This window comes from Bos indicus x Bos taurus, chromosome X, assembly GCF_003369695.1.
Source record: "Bos indicus x Bos taurus breed Angus x Brahman F1 hybrid chromosome X, Bos_hybrid_MaternalHap_v2.0, whole genome shotgun sequence".
In the NCBI taxonomy this organism is placed as follows: Eukaryota; Metazoa; Chordata; class Mammalia; order Artiodactyla; family Bovidae; genus Bos; species Bos indicus x Bos taurus.
The window spans coordinates 14,246,540-14,269,534 of record NC_040105.1 but is presented as its reverse complement, the minus strand read 5'-3'; the positions used below and the strand labels follow the sequence as shown (position 1 = coordinate 14,269,534).

Below are 22,995 nucleotides of genomic sequence, written 5' to 3'. Positions count from 1 at the left end.
CCAGGCGCTTCCCTGCTTCAGTGAAGCTTCAGCTCCACTTGTCCTGGCTCCCATGGCTTGGTTCTGTATGAAATTGCATATGAAGATGCGTTTCCTGTGCTGTGATGCTGCACAGCTTACACAGCAGATTGGATATTCCAGTGTGGTCCCTGTTGCATATATGCTCTGACCCTTCCCTGCCACTCTGTTTTCTCCGTTGTTTCAGGTGCTCACACGTGAAAGGAGGATGACAGTGGAACAAGTTAGATGGCTGGGAGAAATAACACGTGCATAATTGTTCACGTATAACTATATGGTTATTTGCAAGTATCAACTAATATATAAATGACATCTGGTTTGTGTGGCTTGCCCACCTCTGTACTGGCTGGCCTGTCAGTTCCCACCTGGGGGCTGGTAGTCTCTGGGTAAAGTTCACTGGTAGTTTCTAAGAAAAGTAACTGCTTGCTAGCAACTCCTGAGCAAGACACTGTGTCTCTTAACAAGACTCTGATGCTGAGATTGTAATCACAGCTGACTAGCAGGCTTCCACGGTGATCAGAGAATTCCTGTGTATCAGCCACCAATTGTTAAGAGAAGCCAGCATCTTATTTATCTTCGTCTCTCTTGCTCCCCAATATGCAGTGGTTGTTTACTCCCATTACAGTACTAAATGTAGGGGAGGATATATCCCCTACTATACTAAATATACCCCGGGAGGATACAGTCTTGTCTAATCTTGACACCTTGCAGGGGGCTTTCCAACTAAGAATGGTGCCCATGACTTAATCCAGTGGCAGACACTAGGATTCCAGAGGAACCTTGCACTTCAGCTCCTCCCTGCCCAGATCCAGTGTTAGTGAGCATTGAAAAGCAAGTAACTGCTTTGGTAGCCAGGCTCTAATGTGAGCTGAGTTGGGACTGTATTTCTGTCAAACAAGATTACTGTCTGTAATCAATCCTAAACAAATGTGACAAGAAATTTGAACACTAGAATAATGGCTTCCTTTCCCAGAAATAGGCTGATATTATTTAAATGTATGGCATATGTGCCGCTGATGTCTTGAAAAACCCACAATGTAAAAATCCCTGGCTTTGAGCAAATACACCTGGGCTCTAACTTTTGCTTTCTGCCATGTAGAGCACCTTTATGTTTTACTGTGTTTATATTTTACTGCAATAAGAATATTACTTTGGGATCTCGAGCTGGTGAGCTGAACTCTTAGCTACTCTGGTATCTTCTAGAATGGTAGCAGTTATGAAGACCAGGTCCACCTGGTTTTAGACTTGTGGGAGTCTGTTCAAGAGGCATAATGGTTTTAGGATATTATTTTTTAGGTTTGCATAAGCTACTCAAAAGTACTTGCAAAATCAAACTAAATCGTGCATCGAACCTGGACTGGTGACTCAGCGAGGAAGGAGGAAGGAGGGTTCAGGATGGGGAACATGTGTATACCTGTGGCGGATTCATGTTGATATATGGCAAAACCAATACAATATTGTAAAGTTAAAAAATAAAATAAAATATAAAAAAAAATCAAACTAAATCTTGTTTGGAGGATTCTCTAAGACCACCCACACATTTAATGATTGATTAGGAGCAATCTGAATATAGCTGTGGTGCTGGAGAAGACTCTTGTGAGTCCCTTGGACTGCAAGGAGATCCAACCAGTCCATCCTAAAGGAGACCAGTCCTGGGTGTTCATTGGAAGGACTGACACTGAGGCTGAAACTCCAATACTTTGGCCACCTCATGCGAAGAGTTGACTCATTGGAAAAGACCCTGATGCTGGGAGGGATTGGGGGCGGGAGGAGAAGGGGACGACAGAGGATGAGATGGCTGGATGGCATCACCAACTCGATGCACATGAGTTTGAATGAACTCTGGGAGTTGGTGATGGACAGGGAGGCCTGGCGTGCTGTGATTCATGGGGTCGTGAAGAGTCAGATACGACTGAGCGACTGAACTGAACTGAACTGAATATAGTTGTACTCATGGCTAAAATTCATTTCAGTGACAGAATAAGCATACACAGCTTGCTCAGGCAGGGAAAGAGGTGTAAGTAGAGCCTGGAGAAATCTATCTGCAGCTTTCCTATGCTCTCTCCCTCCCGTGAGAGGTCACACAGAGCTCACCCTCCCTCCAGCAGTACAAATGCAGTGTGTGATGTTTACACCCAGAGAAGCCCATTTGACACTCAGGCTTTAGAGTTTCTATAGGAGGCTGGTCACATGGACATTCTCTGCCTAGCAACCACCCAGATTCCAGGCTCCCAGGAGGAAAGCAAGTGTTCACCATGATCACATTGCCTGTACAAACAGCCTAGGCCCCCAAAAATGACCTTATCAGTTAGTAATGGAGAAAATATTTTGAAAGCCAAGTTCCCCAGCAACAGGCCCTTCTAAAGATGTCAGCCTCAAGCCTATTGTGTTAACTCTTTTGCACAAGTCCAGTAAACCATTTTTAGAATAAAGAACTCCAATGGGAAATTATGGTCCATTAAATAAATCATTGTAATTATTTGCTGATATCTCTCTCCTAGTGTCTAAGTATAATTTGTCCCATGTTTAAACAGTAACCACAAATCTGCATGGTTTTGCTGGTATATGATGTAATGGAATGAGACTGCTTCATGTAATTGTAATAAAAAATTGTAGGAGATTTATATGAAATAGAATATCCAAAGATTCTTATAATTGTGAGTTCTTCAGTATGTAGAAACAAAGCACATGATTTATGTCCAGAATTCCACTTTTTTAAAAAAATTGAAGTATAGTTGATTTACAATGTTGTGTTAGTTTCAGTTTCTGGTGTATAGCAAAATGGTTCAGTTTTATATGTATCTTCTTTTCTATTATGGTTTATTAAAGCATATTGAATATAGTTCCCTGTGCTATACAGTAGGTCCTTGCAGCTTCAGAATTCCATTTTTAAGCAACTGGAAAGAGAAGAGGGATAAGAGTCTAAAGTCATAGGTTGTTTCTCAGCCTGTGTGTCTCTGGGGCTGCCCTACAAGGCCCTGAGGTGCAGTCACTCCACACTGAGGTCAGGAATGACTTCCAGTTTTGGTGATGCTGGCATTTATCATGCTCCTCTGTCAGGTCAGAGTAAAACTCTCTTGCTTAGATAGTGCTTGTTCTGTGTCAGAAAGCAAGAACCGAGATGGATGGAGTTCAGTTCACAGAAATGGAGCTGTTTGGGAAAACAAGTTTTTAAAATATAAAAGCAGAATCTTAAGACATGTGAGCAGCATTTTATTCTAGGTTTTAGGATCTTAAATTCCATGTCTCCACCCAACACAATCTATCTCTTGTGCAGAAAAATCGTCTATTTGAGTTGAAACGGAAGGCAGGCCGGTATAGAAATGGGAGGAGAGTTGACTCCGTGGTGCACTGTATTTGCTTGATTGTTTCAGACCAAACTCAAGAGTTGAAACTACTTTCTAATCAGAGGGTCTTAAAGGAAGCACAGAGGTGCAGTCAGTGCTTTCTATTTCCTGATTCTTTGTGGGCTCCTCTTCACGTTTCTCTTTGAATCTCTGCAGTCAGGGAGCGAAGGCACTCATTTCCTTCACCATTGTCTCTGGTTTCTGTCCTGTGACTACTGGGCTTTTCCTTTGAAGTGATATGCTGTCTTCAAGCCTGGGAAAGCTTTGTTTTCTGTTGACTTTTAGCTGAGGCATTAGAAAAAATTTGGAAAATAGGAAAAAGAATCCATAAACCTGTAAACCTAACTAGGTCACTGTCCTCGCTTTTGAGTCTTTCCTTCCAGTCTTTAGCTTATACTCATACATGACTCCTTTCGTGATTGTAATGAGAATAGTGAGTGTGTGTGTGTATTTTTCCCAATTCTTTTTTTTAATTCTCTTATTCTTTCAAGCCTATAGAAAAGATGAAGGAGTAGTACAGTGAATACTTGTATACCTTTCACTTAGATTCATCAATTGTTGCCTTTTTACCATGTTTGCTTCTCTCTCTTTCTCACTGTATAAACTTATTTCAGAAGCACTTATAAGTTGCAAACATCATAGCACTTCACTCCTAAATACTTTATCATTCATTTCCTAAAATTGAAGACATTGTCTCACATAACTGCAGTATCATGATCACACCTAAGAAAATTAACATTAATTCCATGACATCATTTAATATCCAGTTCATATTAAAATTTCTCCATTTATCCCCAAATGTCTCTTTAGCTTTTTTTGAAATTAAAAAATTTAATCAGTAATGAATTTGAGGTTCATTTGGTTATGTTTCCTAGTTTTTTTAAATCTGGGTAATCACCCTCTCTTTTTCAGTTCTTCATAACAATGACTTTTTTAAAAAATTAATTTATTTTAATTGGAGGATAATTACTTTACAATATTGTGACTTTTAAAATAAAGAGGCCAGGCCGGTTGTAGCAATGACCAGAATTTGATTCATATTTTGTCTTGATTCGATTCAGGTTAGGCATTTTTGGAAGAATAGTTCATTGGGGATGTCGTGGACTTCATAAGGACACATCAGGAGGCACGTGCGGCGCATAATATTCCCTCTTTAGTCACACAGTGAATGGTGCTGAGTTTAACACCTGATTAAGATAGTGACTGTCTAGAGGTCTCTTGTAAAGAAACATTTTTCTCCATTTTGGTTTCTAAAATACCATCCCCCACTGAAATGAACTAGGGCTCCTGGAAGAAATGGTTGGTTTCAAGTCTGGGACAAGAAAAGTACAGGATGAGGCCAGAAGGTGTTGCTGGACTTAAAGGAAAGAAGAGTTTAAAAACCAAGGGGAAGATTTTGTATAAGGTCAAAGAAGCTAGCTTGAAAGGATTCCTGCTGGCCTCATTTGGACAATTTGAACACCAAAAACAGTAATGACAAAATTGGATTATAACACATTATATGTTTTTAAAATTACAAAATAATACTCAGGAAAAAAAAGGCCAATTTAAAAAATGTAGATGCCACCCCTGATGTAATAACTGAGTCAAAAAGGGATCATAAGTGGATGCCAAAACCATTAGATGAAAGGTTTTGAAAAGTGGGATATTCATATGTTCTCAAAGTATCACCTCAGTTTTTAATTAGAGACGCTTATCTTTTGAACTGAACACCTCATACCCAGTTTTCCAAGTTGCATGATGCTCCTGTTGATGGCTGCACGCTTTAGCATCTACTCAACGCACCACATGTGCTGGAGCTCACACCACCCCAGCCATGGTGCTGGGCACAAGAGAATCAAGGACTAGTCCAATAAGAACACATGCCCTGTCCTGGGGACTTATCGGGTAGCTTAATGCTTCTCTACATTTTGGGGTTGACGGATCACCTTCCAAGAAAGTGATGAAAGCTGTGGACTCACTTCCTGTAAAAGTGCACACACATAGCAACTGGAACATCATTTCCCAGTATTCATATCCCAGAAACCTCCCATCCATCAATATTCTAAGAGTCTCCTCAGATACAGACCCCCAGCTAAGATGGTTTTTATAAAAAGGAGATGGTAATAGTACCCACTTTACAAGGTAGTAACGAAGAGTGCATTTTTTTCCTAAATGGAAAGCACTTAGCACAGTGCCTGGTCTATGGTAGGAAATTAAATGGGAATTGTTATTGTGCTATTATTATTATTATTAATCTCTTGCCTGCTGCAAAGCCTCCTACCTGATCTTCATGCCTCCAGCTTTCCTTTTCTCAGTCCACCTTCTGCTGGCAATCTGGTGGAAGGTAATCTGTAGCCTGTTAGGATGCTGGTTCCCCAAATGGTTACTGATGATGGCCATTAGAGGTAGGCGTGGTCTCTCTGCTGATTAGAGTATACATTTCTCCCTCTAAGGCATCCTTATCCCACTTGGGGTGATTCTTTCTCTTTGGCTAGGAGAGTAAGACACTCCTTTTCTCCTGTGTGAATCTAATGTGCATTTTCCAGCACTGTTTTAAACTTGGAATCACCTTGCTTTTTATTTTAACTTTTGGTCTGCATGGTTGATGTTGCCAGGGACCATTCTTGCCATATAAAGTGCAAATATTTTATTTTTGTGGGGATAGTGTGGACAAACAGAGCAGGTGCTATGGGTTTATTTTCTGGATATGCCACTTCCTGGGTAATTTTTTTTCAAGTCCCCACTCCTAAACCTCAGGATGTTCATCCTTTAGGGTTGCTGTGAAGGACAGTTAAGATGGTGCTTTGTAAACTTTGAACTGATATAAAAATACTATTTTCCCCCCTATGTTACATTTCAAGCAAAAGTGAACTGGAAAAGAAGATTCTTTTTTGCTTTCTTTTTCAACAGCTTTTTCAAACATCTTAAAAACAGCTCCCCTGCTTATTGTTGGATTCCAAAACCGTACCTTGAGACTGTTTCTTGTAAAGTACTGCTGATAAGCACCATTTGAGTATGCCTTCCCTAAGGGATTAAATGTTGCTGAAAAGGTGCTCTTTAATTGATCGTGATTCACTGCCTGCTGATGATGCAGTGTCAGCCAGGGATGGAGTTAATACTGATACAGACTACTGTGCTTTTAATGTCCTGCCAGGGTTGTGTTCTACCATTTACTATTCAATGCAAGACTCATTCAAAACATACTAAGTTATTCATTCCGTCGCTCTTATATTTTATGGCTTCCAGGGGCTCTTTGAGAAGGAAGTAAGTATAGTGATAACAGCGCTTTGGGGAAAACTGTGTGCATGGCAACCTGTTTTAAAACATGCTTTCTCCACATGAAATGGATTTTGATATAAAGTATTATAGGAATTTATGCATGCTGGGGATCTTAAGAATGCTATTAGAATTTTTTAATTCCAACTACCTCTTTGTGTTAACGAATAAGAAATGGCTTAACAGCTGCCTCAGGGTAGCACAGAAGGCGGACTGTGTGAGGCGGTACTCTGCCGTTGCCCTGGTGCCTTGGAATGTGTGTTTTATTCTTTTAGGACTTGACTAGGAACCAGGAGTCTTTGACAAACAAACTTGACTATGACAAGCCTTTCGTTTGTCAAAGAACCACATGTAGACCGTGGCAATCAAGTTTTGTAAGTTGAGCCAGTGTTGAAGGATGGCAAGTCCTGTGTGTTGCTGCTGGTGATTTTGATTTTGTCTTGGAAATAGTACAGTAAACAGCTTTTTAAAAAAGAATACTTCCATTATTTGGAGGGTACTTGCATGCATGAAGGAGATTTGCTGTGATTTTGACTGTATATAGTCAGACCTTACAAAAACCTTTCTTAGTGAGTGACAAGGGGAACCATCGCATGGAGATTATGGTTTGTTTTTGCTAAAATCATTATTCATTTGTTCTAAATCAGTGCTATCCAAAAGAACTTTTTTGCAGTGGTGAAAATGTTCTATAATCTGCACTGTCCTTATGATTATGTCAATTTTATCTTAGCTCTATTTTAATTCTAGCATTGGCAAAGTTTTTCTATATTTGTGTGCTAAGTTGCTTCAGTCATGTCCAACTCTTTGTGACCCTATGGACTGTAGTCTGCCAGGCTCCTGTGTCCATGGGATTCTCCAGGCAAGAATATGGAGTGGGTTGCCATGCTCTCGTCCAGGGGATCTTCCTGACCCAGGGACTGAACCCATGTCTCTTATGTCTCCTGTGTTGCAAGCAGATTCTTTACCATTGAGCCACTGGGGAAGCCCGATATATATATATATATATATATATATACACACATATACATACATACATATATATATATGTGTATATATATGTTTCTTATATTAAACATAGAAGTGTAATATTTGAAACTAGGAATAAAGAATGCTTTTACCTTAAAAAGAAAATCTGCACTGTCCAGTATCACAGTCACCAACCACACATGCCTGTTGAGCACTTGAAGTATGGCTCAGTGTATACACATGAGGAATGGAATTTTAAATTTTATTTGGTTGTAGTTGATTTAAATTCAGATAGCTACTGTGGCTTGCGGCTGCCATATTGGACAGTGCAGGTTTAAAACTGTTTGCTCCTCAAATGTAACAAGACTCACATGAACAGTTCCGTATTCTGTGGCCTTTCAAAAATTTTAACATGTAAGAGCCTAATACCTAATAACTCTCCCCACTGAGAAGTGTGTGTGTGTGTACAGAGATTATTTAAAGAGAGATGTTAGTCTTAAGATAGAGCTGAGATGTCTTGAACTAAGTGAAAATATCCCCAGAGAAGTATATCTTATGACTTAAGTCTACTCTGTTTGAAACAAAAACGAACCCCTAAGTCTTACATGGCACAGATTTTATTACATTTGCAGGAGCTGTTGCTGTTCTGCATGCAGAATTGTGTTTCTAGCACTTGTGTTTTGCTGGCACATGACTTGCCATAAAATCAGCATGCTTAGCAGCATTGCTTATTTTGGGAATTCTGTTCTTGAGTGTTGTGGTTTATTTGGTCGTTCTATCTCCACCCCTAAACACATATGAAAAAACGAGTGAACCCGGTCATTTGCCTTGGAGCTTCCCTTTGTTAGGCTTACCCTGTGCCATAGTGATGCATTGGCAGAGTTTAGGGCTGATAGCCAGCAGACAGGAAATGAGAGCCATTAGGTTAGACCCACCCAAGTCCACTTGCTAAAGTGGGTAGGGAATTACTCTTGGTACAGGAAAACCATGCACTTGGCAGTTTTCACTGCTTCTTTGTATTTCCATGACTTTTTGAGAAATACCATGTTATAAACACATAACCCTCATAACCACAACGGCTTGTATTTTTATGTAGTTTCAGAGTGCATTTGTGCAGTCTCTTTTGGCCCTCATAACATTTTGGGGAGGTGTTGTAGGTATCCTTACTAATTTTTTCTGGACTCTCAAGGGGTCAAGTGACCAGTCTGAAGGTACATAGCTAATAACTAGTTCAACCAAGACAGTGAGGGGTAAGATGTGGGCCCACCCCACTCTGTCCCGAGTTCAGCAGCAGGGAAGGAAGCTTGAACTACTTGAGAAAATGGAGTTCCTTTGGCCCTTTGGACCTTCTCACTTGTGGCATCAGGGTACACACCTCATGGGCCCGCTGTACCACACAGCTGAGACTTGAACTTGTGGCCTGGGTTAGCATGATATGGGGATTGTGGCCCCACCTCGAACAAGCTGTGTGCCTGGTGAGTCACTCGAACATCCTTGACCTTCATTTCTTCTCACATAGGAAGTTGAGTGCATCTTCCAAATCCCCTTTTGTTGCAGAGAACCAGAAGGGACTCTATGTTTGTATAGTGAGAGTGCATGGATAAGGATATATCAACTTTTCTCGGTTCTTTTTTTGAAAAAATATTCTTTGGTTATTATGTGTTTTCTTTATTGAAAACCCTTTGATAACAGTAGAAGTGGTTTTCCTGAATTAAAATCTAACTAGGAGATATTTTCTACTTGATTGTTCATCTAACAAATCTTGTCTTTTCTGCCATTCTTAAGCTTTTTCTTTGTCTTCACCATGCTGTAGCCCCACCCTCCCCCTTTCAGTATTTTGTCCAGAAGTCAGGGAGGAGAGTGAAATTGTCTGTTATGATTTTGTTTATGTATTTATTGATATTTACTCAATATGTTTAGCGTAAATCTTTGTTTTCTAGCCTGTTAGCATAGGATTTCTCCAATTGCTTCCTCTCCTCTCTTTTAAAAAAAGTGAATTTTGGACTCTTATGGAATTCAAACTTCTGTTGCTATAAGTCAGCAAAACCTTGGCCAAGGCTAGGAGTAAGTAGCTCAGGCATAAAACACTTAGGTCCTGGCAAAGCCATCTTCATAGATCAGTAGAGCTTTGAGGGGTTGATCAGCCTGCTGATTTACTTGGAACCAAGCAAAAGGAACCCCAAAGTGAGACTGGCTTCAAGTCAAAGTACAATTGTAGGCCTATCTCGTGGAGAAGCTTTATTTCTACAGAAACCCAAGATGGCGGCATCTATGTCAAGACTGAATACTACATGTAACTCGACATAGTTGGAGCAACACATAAAGTTTCTAATTTGAAAACAGCAAAATTGTACAAATTATTTCTCAAACCCTTGGACCTATGAGAATGCTTATTGAAATGGAAAACTTCCATGCTGTTGGCCTGTATTAGTGGTCTTCAGAAGGTTATACATTTCAGTCTAAACTGAAATGCTTCTATAAATTTTCTAAATAAAGTCCTTCCAATTTAAAATAAAAGCAAGTGATCAATTCCTCTGACAAAAGAAGGAGACCATTGGTTATGGTTGAATTAATGTCTTCCTGGAGTGACTAAGAAGTAGTAGTAGAATATTCCTTAGTATTTTCTCTGAGTGGGGGGTAATTATGGAAAGTGTTTGGGATCATAAATAGAATAATTGTGCAAAATTTTTTACATTTTGCTGAATCAGTTCATCTTTTGCTCTAGTGACAGATACAGTGATGCCAGTGATGACAGCTTTTCAGAGCCAAGGTTAGCTGAGTTGGAAATCAGCTGAAACTGACCCATGACTTGGAATCACCAGGACAACCTGAGAGGGTGAGATGGAACCTTGAAGTTCTTGTTTGTTTTATAGACAAGCTGTCATCTTGGTGCAGAAGGGAGCATCACAGGACTCATCTCACAGGATCCCGGGATGCTCCTGTTTGACTGGCATAGTGAGCAGAACAAACTTGACAGCTGATTATGCTTCTGGTAATCTGGAACACCCCTGAGAAAGCTAGCAGTTAGGAATGTGCACGAGGCCAGGAATAAGTATATCTGAGCACCTATAAATGGATACATGGAGGCTGTGGTGGTTAGAGCTGTAAGAGTGTAGCTGAGGGGTCAGCAAACTTGTACTGTAAAGGGCCAGACAGAAACTGTTTTCAGCTTTTCAGGCCCTACAGTGCATTGGAGATGGAGAGCAGGCTTGAACGTCTACACACAAATAGGCAGGGCTGTGTCCCAATAAAACTTTTATTTCCAAACACAGTGTGTTGACCCGTGATCTAGGTCACTCATGAAAAAGCAGATTTCCTTGAATTTGTAGAAAATAAAATAGTGTTTTCTTTCTTTGTAGGGAGATGTCAGAGACTGGCTTGGCTTCCAAGGGCAGCTTGTATCCCTCACAGCTCCTGGAGGTTTTATTAGAGAAGGTAGCAGCCTGGCTGGCTTTATTCCATTCACACTCACAGGCTGATGCTGCTTGGACATCCCTAGGGGTAGGACAGGTCTTAAATTGTTCCTGCTCTTTAGTAGTTCAGTTCAGTTCAGTCACTCAGTCATGTCCAACTCTTAGTGACCCCATGGACTGCAGCACGCCAGGCCTCCCTGTCCATCACCAACTCCCAGCACTTGCTCAAACTCATGTCCATCGAGTCGGTGATGCCGTCCAACCATCTCATCCTCTGTCATCCCCTTCTCCTCCCGCCTTCAATCTTTCCCAGCATCAGGGTCTTTTCCAGTCAGTCAGTTCTTCGCATCAGGTTGCCAAAGTATTAGAGTTTCAGCTTCAGCATCAGTCCTTTTAATGAATATTCAGGACTGATTTCCTTTAGGATGGACTGGTTTGATCTCCTTGAAGTCCAAGGAAGTCTCAAGAGTCTTTTCCAGCACCACAGCTCTTTAGTAGGGACAGCAGCTTTTGGAAAATTTGTACAGAGTCAGTCGCTCCAGTATGATTTCTCTTCTTATTTCACTTAGGGGCAGAACATTGCTGTTCACCAGGGAAGGCACATCCAGGTTTGTTTAGGTTTGCCTCAAACATGAAGCCTTTCAGAAGCAAACCAAAATGATGCAAAGATTAGTTGGAGGTACTTTAAAGACTTACATTATTCAGCTTCTGATGTGGCTAATATTTATATTCTTTTTTTTTTTTAAGGCTCTGAAGTAACTGAAGCCAAGATGAAGGAACTATCTGATGAAATCACCACACTTGTAGAATCACTCTGTTCTCCACCAAACATGGGATGTCCAGCCTCAAGGGGAATCTAATAATACGTACTTCAATAAACCAGAATCAAAAGGGTGGTTTTCTTCTTCCTCCAGAGGCAACCTTTGGTTCTTGCAAATTTCTTCAGCTGATTAAACATTTCCCAACCATCTCAATGGACAGAAAGTGTTATGGTGTTTTGTCTGGCATATGGTGACGTCCAGATGGTAAGCAAGGATCTAGGTAACTGAGGCTTCTCCAGGCTATATGGGAAGGCTGGCAGGGCACAGACAATGACTAGTTTTTGAGTCAAAAATGAGTCTTTCTGTTACCTGGAATTCAGCCACAGATTTACATGTGGCCCAAGCTTATCTCAATTTCTCACTGTTTATTTCTACTAAAAAGTGAAATGAAACAGGTCCAAGACTAGGGTTGGTAAGTAAGGCCCTGGCCTCAGGCATTGAATTTAAGGGAGCATAAAAAAAATCAGGAGTCAAAATCAGTAACACACACACACACACATATTTATTGAGCTGAAATTCACATAACAAAATTAACCATTTCAAAGTGAACAATGCAATAGCATTAGGTGCATTCACAGTATTGTGCAACCACCACCTTTATCTGATTCCAAAACATTTCCATTCCTCCAAAATAAATCCCCACACCCATTAGCAGTCACTGTCCATTCCTCCCTCCCAGCCCTCCGCAACTCCTTTCTATTTCTGTGGATTTGCCTGTTTTGGATATTTCATATTAGTGGAATCATACAATATGTAGCCTTTTGTGTCTGGCCTCTTTCACTGAGCTTGATGTTTTTAAAGTTCATCCACAATGTAGCCTATGTCAGTTCTTCTTTCCTTTTTAAGGCTGAATAGAATTTCCTGGTATGGATTAGAGTACAATTTGTTTATCCATTCATCCATTGATGGGCATTTGGGTTGTTTCTACCTTTTGTCTTTTGTGATAGTGCTTCTGTAGACAGTCATGTGTAAATAATTGCATTTGTTGTTTTTGCCACACTGTGAGGTTTGTGGGATCGTAGTTCCCTGACTAGGGATCCAACCCAGGTCCTCGGCAGTGAGCGCACAGAGTCCTACTGTGCACAGAGTCCACTGGACCACCATGGAAGTTCTGTAAATAATTGAATATCTGTTTTTTTTTTTTTAAAGCTCTTTTGGTAAACAGTTATACCTAGGAGTGGAATTACATATGGTAATTCTATTTGACTTTTGGAGGAAGCATCAGTAGTATTTTAATGTAAGAATTTTTAAAAACCAAAACTCATTTTAAAAAATTCACAAAGAGCAAAATACCAGATTTTAAAATAGATAGGATGTAGCCCCGCATCTTCCTCACCTGCCCCAGTCTCTGGCCAGCTGTACAACATTCTTATCCACTATGCTTCCTGATTTCCCTGTTGAATGTGCTTGCGATGACTTAGTTGTTGCTTACATTTGAGCCTTCTGAAACTAATATAAATATTTTAACTGCTCACTTGATTTTTTTTGTGGTTGTCTTTGGCCTTTAACTTTTTTCTCTTAATGCTGTAAAACATTATTTTGTGAACTGCTACAGAAGATTCATCTACCAAACATGCAGAAATGAAATGAATACTTCTGGTAAACAAAAATATTAAAGAGCTTTAGGGTGCCACTTGTGAAAATTACAGCTTGAAGATCACAAGAGGCTCCAAATGAAAAGCCCACACAGAAGGTTAAAAGCTGGAATAGGCCTCCTAGAGAGAGGTACGTAAGCACCAAGGGGATTCTTGAACAGCTCAAGGGGTAGTCTGGCTTCAGTGGGAGTTTACAATTGTAATGATTATGACTTCTAAAATAACTTATAATACAGTGCTTACGCTTTGGGCTAATGATGCATGTAAATAGGACCGGAAGGAAGGGCACTTAAAAACAACAAACCAGTCTCTTTGTTGTTGCTACAGGAGATTTTCTCTTTTGGAGACAGCCATTGAACTTGGAATCCAGCGAAGCGCAGAAAGGTGGTAGCATACCTGCTTAGGATAGTGGAGCAGCCGTGGCCGTGAACACGTAGGAAGGTATTATAACTCACTCATTTGGCAAATATATCTTGAGTCCCCAGGATGAGTAACACCTGGTGTAGGCGCTGGGGGAAGTGAGGGGAAGCAGAATCTGCCCCCCACGTATGTCTCTTTGGCAAAAGGATTATTTTAGGCTGGTTTTAAAGAAACAGCAGACAAGGAAAAGCTTTGAAAACTGAATAGAAGTTGCCCTTTTTAAGAGACATTTACATTTATAAGGGAAACCTCCATGACTCTAAATCTCCGGAACCTCTTCTCAGGGGAGAAGGCAGTGACTTCAATCTGCATAACAACCTCACCCTGGATTCCTGGGCTTTGCCTGGTCACCTCCCTTAAGTGGCCTCCACCACAACATCTTTTCTCTTTAGCTGGAGATGCTAGCAAAGGTGATGGCTTGGGCTGTTTAGAAGTTACTCAGTTTTCCTGGGTCTCTTCCATGTCTACAGCAGGTATACTGCTGCTACTGCTAAGTCACTTCAGTCGTGTCCGACTCTGTGCGACCCCATAGACAGCAGCCCACCAGGCTCCCCTGTCCCTGGGATTCTCCAGGCAAGAACACTGGAGTGGGTTGCCATTTCCTTCTCCAATGCATGAAAGTGAAAGTGAAGACGCTCAGTCATATCTGACTTTGAGCGACCCCATGGACTGCAGCCTACCAGGCTCCTCCATCCATGAGATGCTCCAGGCAAAAGTACTGGAGTGGGGTGCCATTGCCTTCTCCGACAGCAGGTATATATGCTATTAAACTGAAACGAAGCAGGGCCCTCCTGGATACCAAAGACTTTCCATGTCCTGTTTCTTGTTGTAGAAAAAGGCTTCAGTGTCCTGTGCTTTCCCTGAGTTCCAAAGAGTAGACTCAGTCAGTTACTAATTAGGAAAGTGAGAGGATGCAGAAACAAAGGACAGGCAGTTGGGCAACAGTCAGTTCAGTTCAGTCGCTCAGTTGTGTCCGACTCTTTGTGACCCCATGGACCGCGGCACACAAGGCTTCCCTGTCCATCACCAACTCCTGGAGCTTACTCAAACTCATGTCCACCGAGTCAGTGATGCTGTCCAGCCATCTCATCCTCTATCATCCCCTTCCTCCTCCTGCCTTCAATCTTTCCCAGCATCAGGGTCTTTTCCAATGAGTCAGTTCTTTGCAACAGGTGGCCAAACTATTGGAGTTTCAGCTTCAACATCAGTCCTTCCAATGAACATTCAGGACTGATTTCCTCTAGGATGGACTGGTTGGATATCCTTGCAGTCCAAGGGACTCTCAAGAGTCTTTTCCAACACCACAGTTCAAAAGCATCAATTCTTCAGCAGTCAGCTTTCTTTATAGTCCAACTCTCACATCCATACATGACTACTGGAAAAACCATAGCCTTGACTAGACAGACCTTTGTTGGCAACGTAATGTCTCTGCTTTTTAATATGCTGTCTAGATTGGTCATAGCTTTTCATCCAAGGAGCAAGCATCTTTTAATTTCATAGCTGCAGTCACCATCTGGAGTGATTTTGGAGCCCCCCAAAATAAATATTGGGCAGCAATAGTTCAGTGGTAATACAGAGCCCTAGTTCCTCTTCCAGGGATACATGACAATCTGATGCTTATCTTTGAATTGTTCTGCAGGAACTGAGGGCTTCCCTTGTGGCTCAGATGGTAAAGAATCCGCCTGCAATGCAGGAGACCTGGATTCGATCCCTGTGTCAGGAAAAACTAAGACCCTCACCCTAGTGATAGATGGTGACTAATTGTTGAGCAGAAGCAGATGGATTGTTGAGCATCCCAGATTGATTGAAACCAGGTTGATGGTGTTGACTCCCAAAACATGACCCTGTCGCTGCTTCACACACCAATCAGAGAACTGTGCATGAGCTGATCACGCATGCTTTTACCCCCTTTTGCCTTTGAAGATCTTACACCCTGGCCAGCCAGTAAGATGGATCTGAGATTAGCCTACATCTCCCATCTTCTCTGGTGGTGGCCTCTCAATCAATAAACCTTTCTCTGCTCCAGACTCCAGTGTTTCAGTTTGTTTGGCCTCAGGAAACATATGCACACAGTCTTCGGTTCAACAACAGAATTTGTTTTTCTCTTGTTAATCTGTTATTACAGAAAGTTCTCAGTCAAGAACCTAGAAGGGTAGAGGCAAAATGATTTTTCTTCCCCTGCAGAAGCAACCTACCTTCTTGCACCTGACCTTTTCTTTGGGGAAGGCAGGCTTTACACAAATCTATAGGAAAATAAGCATTTAAGTATAATTGTGATATGTTCAGGGAGCTATGAACATTAAAGAATAAGGACAAAGACACTTATGGGAGAGTGTAAAATGGGATCCTCCGACAAACTAGTGAGCCAAGAAAGGCCTTTTGAGCAAAGCAGGTAAATGTTTTACACAAATTTGTGCTCATGGTCTCACAGTGCAAAAATAGTGGGTAGAGAGCTGCAAGATCCAGTGGGGGTGTGGTTTCCCAGACTGGCAGGCAGTTGGGTGAGTGGTAATAGTGTTTCACTGGTGTCATCAGCTGCTTGGTATCAGCCCACACTTTTCCTTTATTGAAATTTGGATTGAACTGAAGCTGAAGGGACTCAGCTTCTTTGTTTTCTCCATAAGTTCTCCAGCTCCATTCCTAATTGTCTCGTTTGTTGCTGTATTTCTTACTTGAACTTTCTGTTTTGTTGTAGTAAAAAGTACCAGTTATATGCACATCTGTGCTCTGTTAAGGTCAGTGCCAGACATTGACACTCATCACAGTTTCCCCATAGAGTTGAAGTTCTGCACCCTGAAGATGCCATACAAGATGAGGGGAGATACACAGAGAGCCCCAGAAATCCAGAGTTAGTGAAATGTTGCCTGTGGGTTCTGTGTTAGTGTTTTGGGGGTGTGGTTGAATTTCTTAAATGGAGCAAGAAAGAGCTCAAGATCATATAGCAGCATTGTGTCTGGATCACTTTCTCCCTAGGCTGCCAAACCCTTCTGAGAGTCTCCCTTCTAACTCTTTCACTTGTGGATGGGAAGATGTAGGATTCTTTGAATCTGCAAAATAGAATCAAGCTTGTACTCTTAGGGTCAGTGGTAAGGAAGTAAGATCTATACTCATAATTAATCTGAGTAGCATAGTCAGTACTAGCCAGAAAGTTAGCTCTGGGCAAGTAACCAGCCTCTCAGTTCTGAGGTAGGCTTTTCTTGAGTGATACCATTATTTCATTTGTGTTTACATTTGAGTATGGGTTTATTAGTAAGCCAAATGTAATGATGAGCTGCTATTTTACATATATCTCTGCTTCTTCTATTATCAGTAATAATAGGTGAGCCATTTTGAAAAAAAGCTCATTTGATTGTGACTCATACTGCCCTTGAACAAAGCAACTGGATTTCCATCTTAATTTGAATTTTGTTAAACATCAAGGTTTTTCACTGGTCTAGTAGAATCCTACCCTATTTCTACATAGGCTTTCCATGTGGGACATACAGACACTGATGGAAATACAAATTGAACTTTTTGATCTGCTTTTTGCTATGCAACTTTTGGTCTTTTAGGTTTATGCCCATGAATATCTCTAAAAGATGGTGGCAAAATCTATGGGACCCACTTTCTATCCCTAAAACTTCTTTGGTATTACCTGCTTACTCTGAGAATACCAGTGTAAAGCTGGGGAATCTAGTTGGCACTGTTTGGTTATATAGTTCATTTATAGCCTTAATGCTAAGTTTTAAACTTCCCTGCTTTTTCTTGAACAAGAAATTGTTTTGAAAATAGAATATTGCTTTAATTTTTTTCTGGGAGAGACTAGGATTACAGATAATATGCTGGGAGTATTCTGAAGAGTTAGATAAAAGCCTAGAACCTGGGGTTTAGGACCAATGTCCCAGTAAACTAAACTCTTCCACACTGAATCACCCTTTCAGGGAGACCCTCTGAATTAGAGAATCCTCATCATGTGCCACAGGCCAGGATGATGAAACTACTTGTTACAGTTGTCACTTCTGTAGAGAATTTAATGGTAAGCAGTCAATATGTAGTTAATTTAGATTATCTGCATTTCTGGAATAGCAATTTCTGAATTTATTTGCACAAGTATATATTATTTTAGTGTCCAACTTGAGAAGTATGGAGACTCAGAAGTAATTTTTAACCCAGAATATAACTTCTTTGTTGCCACCATTGACTCTTACCTGGAAGATTTCTGATAGGAGAGAGTTATTCGTGGCTTTTGAAACACTGTTACTTTCCTGGGTGAGTATCACAACTCTCTGATTTTATATAATAAACTAGATGTTTTTCTTCTCTTCCCCATTATCTTTATCTTTTTGTTCCAACATTCCTAGCATAATTCTTAACTTGAGTTGGAGGGAGATTTGTTTTAACCTATTTAAGAATGAAAAAGTAAAGAATATGATTACACATTCTGTATTGTTCAAAGGAGACACTATCTAAAGCAGGTTTGTGGTGGGGGGGTGGTAAACTGGTTAAATTCCACCTATTTTTTAAATTAATGTTTTATTTACACGTAATCATTCACCTTCCTTTACATATTATCTATGGTTGTTTTAAAACTACTACAGCAGAATTGAGTGGTTGCTGCAGAGACCCACAAGTCTACAATATTTACTATCTGGCACTTTACAGAAAAAGTTTGTTGACTACTGATCTAAAAGGTACAAGGCAAGAAAAATTATTTACAAGTCTCCAGTGAAACCTAAATTTAAAAAATCCTTTTTCTACATAATGAAGATATTCTCTTAAAAAGATTATAAAAGAATTCTTGTTCCCTTCCCTGGAGACCATATTATCAAATGGTTCTGGGTTCTTTCAGAGGCATATCATGCAAAAATTCTTGTTTTACTATAATATTTAAGCAGCATTCTTATTTCAGATGTGGTTATATTTCTCTCGTGAAAAAAATGAGTACAAAAAAATGTACAAGGGAAAGGTCAATTTTTAGTTCAGTTTGTCACAGATATTGTGCATGTGCTGTGTGCCCAACCCTGAATTGATGTAGCTGAGAATATGGAAAAACCTGTGATCTAGCTGGGTGCTTGAACCAAATCCTGATGCATGAGTAGGAGTTGAGTAGATGCATCTTTGTATTAGAAATACTGGCAAGACTGAAAGCTTCCCTAACCTGGGAAAGGAAACAGATACCCAGGTTCAAGAATCACAGAGTCCCAAACAAGAGGAAACCAAGAGAGCCACACCAAAAGACACATGATACATTTTTTAAAATGACAAAAATTAAATACGGAGAATCTTAAAAGTGGTAAGTGAAAAACAACCAGTTATGTATAAGGGAACTCCAATAAGAACTTTAGCTGACTTTTCAGCAGAAACTCTGCAGGCCAGAAGGGAGTGGAACAATATATTCAAAGTGATACAAGGAAAAAACCTACACTCAAGAGTACTCTACCTGTCAAGGCTTTCATTCAGATTTGAAGGAGAGAGAGAGTTTCACAGTCAAGCAAAAGCTAAAAGACTTCAGCACCACTGAACCAGCCTTACAAGATATTTTAAAGGGACTTCTCTAAGCAGAAAAGACCACAGTAGAAATCTGAAAACCATGAAAGGAAAAATTCATTGGTAGAGGCAAAATGCTTTAAAGGTAGTTAACCAACCACTTATAAATATAGTAGGAAGGTTAATAGATAAAAGTAGTGAAATCATCTATATCCACAATAAGTAGTTAAGGGATACACAAAACAAAAAGATAAAAAATATGATGACAAAACTTTAAAGGTGGCTGGGGGGAGTAAAAATGTGGAGTTGTTAGAATGTATTTACACTTAAGAGATTATCAACTTATAATAATCATATATGTATATGTATATATATGTGTATATATACATATGTTGTTATATGTAAATCTTATGGTAACCACAAATCAAAAACCTATGATACACATACACAGACAAAAATAGAAAGAAAAACATGAAACTAAAGATTGTCATCAAATTACAAAGAAAGAGCACAAAACAAGAAAGGAAAAAGAACTACATAAACAACCAGAAAATAATGAACAAAATAGCAATAAGTACATACCGATCAATAATTAGTTTAAATATCAATGGACTAAATGTTCCAATCAAAAGATGTAGACTGGCTGAATGGATACAAATACAAAACCCATACATGAGCTGCCTACAGCAAACTCACTTCAGATCTAAAGACACATGTAGACTGAAAGTGAGGGGATGCAAAAAGCTATCCCATACAAATGGAAATGAAAAGAAAGCTGGAATAGCAGAACTCATATCAGACAAAATAGACTTTAAAACAAAGACTATAATAGGAGACAAAGACATTTCATAATAATAAAGGGATAAATCAGAGCAAGGATATAACAATTGTAAATATATATGCACTCAACATAGGAGCACATAAATACATTAAGCAAATATTAGCCAGTCCTATCCAAAAAAAAAAAAAAAAAAAAGTGAGCCATATGTAGTATTTGAAAATTTGTAGTAGCCATATTACAAAGTGAAAAGAAACAGGTGAAATTAATTTTAGTAATATATTTTGCTACTATATATGTAAACTATAATTTCAACATGTAGTCGATATATTTTAATGAGATAAAAGTCACTCAGTCGTGTCCAACTCTTTGCAACCCCGTGGACTGTAGCCTACCAAGCTCCTCCATCCATGGGATTCTTCAGGCAAGAATACTGGAGTGGGTTGCCATTTCCTTCTCCAGGGGATCTTCCCAGCCCAGGGATCAAACCCGGGTTTCCCTGCATTGGAGGCAGATGCTTTAACCTCTGAGCCACCAGGGAAGCCCATATATATGTAAACTATAATTTCAACATGTAGTCGATATATTTTAATGAGATATTTCATGTTCTTTTTGTTATATTAAGTCTTTGAAGTTTGGTGTGGATTTTGTATTTACAAACACATCTTAATTCAGACTAGCCACATTTTGAGTGCTCAGTAGCTGCATGAGGGAGTTGCTGTGGTGTTGGACAGCACAGCTCTAGATTGTGCATAAAGGGGATGTGTACATCCACCACTTGCTCATGGTAGAACCCCTGGGTATAATTCAGAAAGCATAAGTATAATATTAAAACCATAAAGCATCTCCTATTTGCTTATGCATATTTTTGTGTTTGAGGTGAAACCAGTATAGTATAGCCACTTGTGAAACTTGCTGTTGGGTGTGGCAGTCTGTCATCTGACTGGTTTCTTCTGGTGGCCCCCAGGTACCTGAGCCCTACTTCTGCCTCTGTTTTTTGAGAAAGTGCTTGCTTCACTCTTCCTTAGAACTCTGCAGATACTGAACAGTATTTTTAAAGGAGAGGAAAGACACAGGTTAGTTGGTTTTACTTTTCTAGGATTTCCCACTCTGTACCCAGGACCATCATGGGGGAAATTTACTTGGCAGGTTCTTTTACATTCCCCTTAATAACATTTGCAAGTAATGAGTGTTTTCTGCAGTCAAAGGAAAACACACATTTACAGCAAAATCTACTGATTGTCATTGTCATACTTCTACATTTTGGCCTTGATTTCGGTATAGTTTAGAAAATAACCTTGAGAAATTTGTATGCAGGTCAGGAAGCAACAGTTAGAACTGGACATGGAACAACAGACTGGTTCCAAATAGGAAAAGGAGTACGTCAAGGCTGTATATTGTCACCCTGTTTATTTAACTTATATGCAGAGTACATCAAGAGAAACACTGGACTGGAATCAAGAGTGCTGGGAGAAATATCAATAACCTCAGATATGCAGATGACACCACCCTTATGGCAGAAAGTGAAGAGGAACTAAAAAGCCTCTTGATGAAAGTGAAAGTGGAGACTGAAAAAGTTGGCTTAAAGCTCAACATTCAGAAAACGAAGATCATGGCATCCGGTCCCATCACTTCATGGGAAATAGATGGGGAAACAGTGGAAACAGTGTCAGACTTTATTTTTGGGGGCTCCAAAATCACTGCAGATGGTGAGTGCAGCCATGAAATTAAAAGACGCTTACTCCTTGGAAGGAAAGCTATGACCAACCTAGATAGCATATTGAAAAGCAGAGACATTACTTTGCCAACAAAGGTCCGTCTAGTCAAGGCTATGGTTTTTCCTGTGGTCATGTATGGATGTGAGAGTTGGACTGTGAAGAAGGCTGAGCACCGAAGAATTGATGCTTTTGAACTGTGGTGTTGGAGAAGACTCTTGAGAGTCCCTTGGACTGCAAGGAGATCCAACCAGTCCATTCTGAAGGAGACCAGCCCTGGCATTTCTTTGGAAGGAATGATGCTAAAGCTGAAACTCCAGTACTTTGGCCACCTCATGCGAAGAGCTGACTCATTGGAAGAGACTCTGATTCTGGGAGGGATTGGGGGCAAGAGGAGAAGGGGACGACAGAGGATGAGATGGCTGGATGGCATCACTGGCTCGATGGACGTGAGTCTTGGTGAACTCCGGGAGTTGGTGATGGGCAGGGAGGCCTGGCGTGCTGTGATTCACGGGGTTGCAAAGAGTCAGACACGACTGAGCAACTGATCTGATCTAGAAAATAACCAGACCACCTGTCAAAGCTTCAGGGGGAAGCTACTGTTGGTCAGCAAATTTGGCCCTTCTAATCAGGACTGAAGAAAATGGAATTCTTAAAAAAGAAAGGTTGAGACACATGGATAATTCAATTCATCAAACATTTTTGAGTCAACTTTGCCAGTAGGGTGCTAGACAGTAAACTTTGAGCCCTATGTTCAGATAATTCATTCTGATGTTAGGGCAGATCAGAAGAGATTCACACATGAGTAACATCTGAGTCTTTCAAGAGTTCTTTAACGGAGAGAGAATCATGTCATGGCATCTTACCTGGGAGGTGATGACATGTATGTGAGACTTTCTCCTCTACTGAGAGAAGTTGTACACACATGTGAACATGCTCAAGGATGATTTCCTCCAACCTAGGGTAGAATTGGGTAGATTTATGGGATTATGACATGTATCATGAAGGGTTTTATAATAATAATGGGGCTTTCAGCTGTTGAATGATGAACAGTTGGAAATGCAGTCATGCTCTGCAGTTGGGAATTTATTAAATTTGTAAATTACACTCAAACCCCTTTACATGGCTCTCATGATTCCTGCCTGTTTCTGGCTTGATAATAATAATTGCATATTAGTATAATTCTTTTCTAATCTGA

General features: G+C 40.2%; 1 protein-coding gene across 5 annotated transcripts in view; it reads left to right on the top strand.

Annotated features, from left to right (window-relative positions):
* Positions 1-13,295, top strand: part of CTPS2 (CTP synthase 2) — a 110,078-nt gene extending 96,783 nt beyond the window's left edge. For all 5 annotated transcript variants that reach the window (XM_027533499.1, XM_027533498.1, XM_027533500.1 and 2 more), the window contains 2 exons: positions 10,315-10,425; positions 11,750-13,295. In XM_027533499.1, coding sequence (XP_027389300.1) covers positions 10,315-10,384 — 70 coding nt within the window. In that variant the 3' untranslated portion in view covers positions 10,385-10,425; positions 11,750-13,295. The remainder of the gene's footprint in view (positions 1-10,314; positions 10,426-11,749) is intronic.
* The last annotated feature ends 9,700 nt before the right edge of the window (positions 13,296-22,995 follow it).